Source organism: Neopelma chrysocephalum, unplaced genomic scaffold, assembly GCF_003984885.1.
Source record: "Neopelma chrysocephalum unplaced genomic scaffold, ASM398488v2 Primary Assembly neopelma1_202, whole genome shotgun sequence".
Lineage (NCBI taxonomy): Eukaryota > Metazoa > Chordata > Aves > Passeriformes > Pipridae > Neopelma > Neopelma chrysocephalum.
This window is the reverse complement of record NW_020897864.1, coordinates 1-6,273: the sequence shown is the minus strand read 5'-3', so window position 1 is coordinate 6,273 and position 6,273 is coordinate 1. Positions and strand designations below refer to the sequence as shown.

The window sequence follows — 6,273 nt, the reverse complement described above, 5'->3', positions numbered from 1 at the left end:
ACCAGATGTTCTACCCCATCTGCAATGACATCTTCTGAGATGCTACAAAGGTCTGGGTATCTTCAAAGTTACACAATTCCTGGAGGACAAGATTCCTACAGCCGGCTCTCATTTTCTGCACTTCTGACCGCACCTTTCTCCTTCTCAACTACTCCATTTGCATTGCTTGTTTCTTCTAAAACTACCACTAAACTTGACAGAGTTGTGTGAGGATCAAGCAGTTTCAGAAGAGGTATGTCCACCTTTCTCTCTTGAAAGACACGGTTCTGAATTGTCATAGCTAACATAGAGTCTATGCCCAAAGATGAAAGTGGTGTATTCATGGTTAGTTCCTCGGGGTTCAATCCAGTGAGGTCACTCACCAGGGAGGTGATGTAGTCTTCCGATTTGAGAAAGGCAGTATCTGGGACTTGAGTTTCCTCAGGAGTTTCAAGCTTGTTCCTGAAATCTTCTGACATAAGTGATATGAAGCGAGTTTTGAGTGAACTTATCTGAGTAAAAACATGATGATATAAAGCTTGAAAGTTCAATTTGACGACAGCTTGCTGTGGATTATTTGAAAGTAAGCTTTTCCTGAGATACTCATGAATTTCAGGCACTTGCAGAATGTCTATGCCCTTGGATCTCAGAATGCTCTGGATGTGGTTTTGATTGAGCAGAATGCCAAGGTTCAAAGCACCCCAGTTAATGGATTGGCCTGAAAGCCCACGGTTCCTCCTGTAGAGGCAGAAGAGATCCAGGAAAGAGTTTGCAGCTGCATAGTTTGTCTGAGTGGCATTGCCCAAAAAGGAAGCAACGGAGGAGTAGCACACAAAGTAGTCAAGTTCCTGGCCTCTGGTAGCCCAATGAAGATTTAGAGTCCCTGCTACTTTTGGGCTCAGCACTTCCTGAAAGTCAGCCAAGGTCAGAACTTCAAGGTGGCCATCGTGTAAAGCAACAGCACCTTGAAATACACCTTTGATCGGACTCCCCACAAAGGTGTTTGCAATGGACTTGAAAGCTTTCTCGACATCACTGGTCAAAGTCACGTCACACTGCACAAACACTACTTTGCTCCCTTTGTACTGCTGCTGCAAAGCCTTCATCTCTTCTTGCTTCTCATTGCTCGGAATTCTCCTGGAGAGTATTGCAATACACCCTCCTCCATTCTCAGCGATGAATTTCACTGTTTCAAAGCCGAGTCCAGTGAGCCCTCCCACTACTACATAAACAGCATTCTGCTTAAACAGCTGCTTCTGGGGTTCGTACAACGGTATGTCTGATAGCATGCTGATGTCCTTCTGCCCTCTCAGTACAGCGAGGGGGACAGAAGTGCACGTGAAATAGGACATCACAGAGTTTAGCTTTTCAAAGTTCTCCATCTGCTGAAAAATGGAACCTGAGAGACGTCTAAACCGTTTCATATCCATGGAACTGACCCAGACATGTACAGTCTTCTGCAATTCCTTTAGAGGTGCTTTCTGGAAAATGCTGGCAAGAGTAAGGATGTGGAAGCTGATGTTTTCATGACCAATTTCACTGACATTCTGGATACATTCAGACTGTCGATTGCCACACACGATCACCACATCTTTAAGAAAGTACATGTGGGCCAGATCCTCTCGAGACAGTCCGTTGACAGGAGGAAGAACAACAAGGGCATTGCATGACTTTATATACTGGAACTTATCAGGAGTGGGCCTCGCGAGGACTGTTCTCCAACCCATCTCTTCTGCTGCTGCACAAAGAACATGGCACAAAACCGATAATGGCTCTGTAGTAATAATCCCCAATGTTCTGCCATGTTTCCCCTTGGGTAATCTCTGAGTGAAGATTTCCCAGGCAATGATGAAGTATGACATGCAAGGGACATTCTGGAAGAATGGGAATTTCTTTACATTGAAACAAACTATTCCTGGAATCCAAACCCTGGATGACGCAGCAGTGGGATAACATGAAACCACGTGATCTCCCACTTTCACTTTTTTCACATCAGTTCCTGTTGCTGTTACTGTGCCACTGAAATCAAGAGCTAAAAGTCTGTGTTTGTCTCCTGTTTGCGAGTTCCAATACAGTGTATTACCAAAGTTGCAACTAGAAACACTAATGGGAAAATAATCTTCTGAGTGGACACAAATTTTATCCACTTGAATTTCAACACTCTGTTTGTCAAGCTGAGTAGCAGTGCTGGTGGATAATTCACCAGACAAGTCTTTTGCTGTGTACGGATCAGACGTGTACAAAGTGAATGTCTGTGACTTCTGGAGAGATCTTACAGGTTGGATGTAATCTGCATCTACAAAAGGTGTGTGTCTGATTTCAGACACATAAATTCTTCCTTGGCTGATGCAAACTTCTGGATAATCCCCACCTCTGCATTTGACAAGAACATCTGCTAGCACTGAGATGTCCAGGGAACTGCAAGAGCTGAGGTCAATCAACTGAAATGTGATTTCTGGAACTTCAACAACACAAGTTCTGGTCATGCCATACAATGCAAACCCACAGTTAATGTGGTCTATGTATCTTTCTGTTGTTCTGTAGGTGATCACTCTGACTGAACAGGGGGACGTTTTCTCTCTTAATGCCACCACTACTTGGCAATAGGCTTCACAGCACTTTGCCAACTGATCTACCACTTTGCTTGGGAAATCTTCATTTAACCTTTGAATTCCCCACAGGAAGAGCATTTCATCATAATCCTCAACCTCTGCTCTCATTTTATTCATTGTGTGGCCTTCCAAGAGGGCTTCCCAGTCTTCATACATAACATATCTTGAAGCAGGATGCAAGTACTTTTTGAGCTGCTCAGCTATCCCAAATTTGTCTGCAAACACTAGGACTCTGGGCTTAACCCCCAGAGGTCCAATTGTCTGTGAAAGAGAGACTTCCTTCCACTTGTTTTCAAACAGGAACTCATTGTCTCTGGAAGACGCTTCTTTCATGAAAGTGATGGCAACGCGCTTGAGCTCAGCCAAAACAGAGCCATGTTTGTCCAAAAAGCATCCACAGACCTCTAGGCAGTTCCCAGTGGACTTGCTTGTTCTCATATATACCATCATTTCTTCCTCCAGTGGCCGCAGCACCACCAGGCTGCCTATCCCTGAAGGAAAACCTGCTCTGGACTGGAATGTCCTTGAGGTCAAGACAGCAGTCATCTGCAGAAAACAGTCGAGCAGCACTGGGTGGATACAGTAGCTGTACATCTCTCTGACGGTCTCCTTGTTCACCTTTATGCTTGTTATAGCTTCCTTTAGTTCCTGGCAATAATGCACCTCACTGAGCTGCCTGAATATGGAGCCATACTGAAAGCCAACCTGAGACAGTGCTTCATAAACCTCCTCTCTGCTAATCACTGATCTGCATCTTTGATAGATGTCTTGGAAGGAGATGGTGCTTTCTTCCACCACAGCTTCAGGCCCCTTTGCCACTTGGCCAGCAGCATAAACTGCATTGGAGGAAGAGAGAATCTCAAAGGCTGTCACATCTTTTTGCGGACTCAGCTTAATACTCAACACTTGGGAACTCTGAGTGAGAACACAGGGCGCAGAAAAAACAACACTCAGCTGGCAAGTACTCAGAGGTACTTTAGGCCTTGAGCTGCTCATCACAGAGGCCAGACCAAGCTCTGCATAAAAAGCACCAGGGACTAAGGCCACCCCATTGTTCTTGTGCTCGTATAGGTACGGTGTTGTGTCCTGAGACAGCAGGCAGCCAAATTCCATGTTGTCACTGTTTATGCCATAAATCAAAGGATGACTGGCGCTGACACCTCTTTGGTTTGCTTGTTGATGGAAATCCAGATAAGCCATGAGTTTTTGGTGATCAAATTGATAGCGTGGAATGGCCACCGGAACACTTTGATACCCATTATAGAAGTGCTGCCACTTGGGATTATATCCCAGTTCAAACAGATTTCCTACCAGGGTGAGGAGCGTCTGATATTCTGCATCAGTTTCCAAAGAGGAGAACACCTTGGTGCCTTTTCCTAGAGTTTCCTTTATGCTTCGCTGCAATGCTCGGTGAGGACTTATTTCCACAAACACCACGTTTTCCCTGTCTCTAGCTGCAGTTTGGATGGCTTGACTGAAAGCAACAGGCTCACGAGTATGCCGGGCCCAGAATTTGCCACGAGCAAAGTCATTTTCAGATGCAGCCACCCCTGTCAGCGTTGAAATCACTTCAATTTCCCCCTTCTGCTTTCCTAAAGGCTCTAAATTCTTCTCCAGCTCCTCAAGTATCATATCCATGCTGGGGCTGTGGTACGCAGCTGGGACACTTAAAACATGAAGGAAGATGTTTCTCTGTCTGAAAGCTTGAGCTAACTCTCTCTGGACAGTTTCCACTGAGTCTACATTCCCAGACAAGGTGCAGGAAACTGGGCTGTTGAAAGCAGCAATGCAGACCTTTCCCGAGTAGGGATGCAGACGTTCAGCAATCTCTTGAACGGGGATGTTTCCAACCACCAACATTCTGCCACTGGCAGTCTTTGCCTGCAGCCTGCTCCGGTGGTAAATCACTTGGACTGCATCTGCCAGGGAAAGGTACCCAGCAATATGCGCAGCAGCAACTTCCCCCACCGAGTGGCCAACAACAGCAACAGGCTTAATGCCCCAGTACTTCAGGAGGGAAGCTACGGCAACCTGCAGGGTAAAAAGCAAGGGCTGGGAGAGCTCTGGATTCAACAAGTCCTGTGAGCTATGATCCCTTGCTGGCAGGACGCCGATGGCAGTGTGTTGCCGAAAAAGGTCTTCTATTTCCTTACACTTGTTTCTGAACACTGGCTCTGAGCTCAGCAGAGCCTCGCTGAACTCCTTCAGCGTTACGCCGTTGCCACAGAACACGAACACCAGCTGTGGTTCCACCTTGGACATGGCAGGTTCAGTGCTGGCTGACTTGAGCTCTTGCTGCAAGTGTTGGAGGGAATTTGTGACAAACGCTTTCCGGTACCTGTAGTTGGCATGGCTTCTTCTGCAGGCAGAGGTATAGGCCAGGCTTGGGAGAGTCACAGACTTTCTTGTGCTCAGCTGCTCAGCTGTGTCAGCCATTGTCATCTGAAGGGACTTACTTGATGCTGCTGACAGCAGAAATAATTCAAGGGGCCTCTTAAAGGCAGGAAGAGGCTCTGGCTGCTTAACCTGCCTGACTACAATGTGAGCATTGGTTCCTCCAAACCCAAAGCAGTTGATGCCAGCTACTCTTCCATACTCACTGGATTCTTCCCATGGCTCTACAGCTGTGGCAACAGCAAGGTTTAATTTCTCTGTATCGATGCTGCTCATCTCCTTTGAGTAATGTAAGGATGGAACAATCTTTCCATGATGCATCATCAGAAGCACTTTGATTAACCCGGCTGCTCCGGAAGCTGATTCGGTGTGCCCAATATTTCCTTTCACTGAACCAATTTTCAGCATGGAAGCTCGGGAAGACCTGTTTTTACCAATGACACTACCTAAGCTTTCAGCCTCAATAGGATCTCCAGCAGCAGTTCCTGTACCGTGCGCTTCAATGTACTGCACAACTGAGGGATCGACACGACTTCCGTAAATGCTGCGCAGTAACTTCTCTTGCTCTGTTGGAGATGGTCTTGTGATCGGAGTCGTGGACCTACCGTTCTGATTTACTGCACTGATGTTTATCACACCCCAGATTTTGCTGTAGTCTTCCTTTGCCTGTTTCATAAAAATTAAATTATTTTTAATAAACTCATGCTTTCTCTGTAGAGGACAGAACAAAACACCACAACAAAGGCAAGAACAGAGTATGAGGTTAACTTTTAACTGTGTGATCCCTGTCCCATGGTAGGGGAAGAACATAAATATTTAATGCTCAAGAAACTCTTCCTTATTCTTAAACATGAATTGGAAAATCTTCTCTGAAAAAGTAATTATTAGAGCTGAAGATACAAGATACAGGCAAGCAACCTGTCTTATTTTAGGCTGCTTCACAAGAAAGCTTACCTTTTTCAGTGGTTTGAGGAAAACAACACCGCAGCCTTCTCCCCTTCCATAGCCATCTGCTTTTTTGGAGAAGGGTTTGCTTATTCCCTCTGGAGAGATCATCTTTGCTTTACTGAGAGATACAAAGGTGCGGGGATCCATTATGAAGTTCACCCCACCACAGATTGCTGCCTCACAGTCTCCTGCAGTAAAACAGAAACATACTCATGTTGAGATGGCCCAGGTGATAGACAGATACAGTAGCAATCCTAATTTCATTATCCAGCATCTCTTCAGTCCCAGTACCTGATTTAATGGCTCGCAAGGCGTAGTGCAGAGCAAAAAGAAAAGATGA

General features: G+C 45.8%; 1 protein-coding gene across 1 annotated transcript; it reads right to left on the bottom strand.

Moving 5' to 3' along the window:
* Window positions 1-6: 6 nt before the first annotated feature.
* Window positions 7-6,267, bottom strand: LOC113977190 (phthioceranic/hydroxyphthioceranic acid synthase-like; the record flags this gene model as incomplete). Its single annotated transcript, XM_027703087.1, has 3 exons — window positions 7-5,651; window positions 5,940-6,121; window positions 6,225-6,267. Coding segments are annotated over 3 exons (5,781 nt in total), but the record flags the coding sequence as incomplete, so codon positions are not given.
* Window positions 6,268-6,273: the final 6 nt, after the last annotated feature.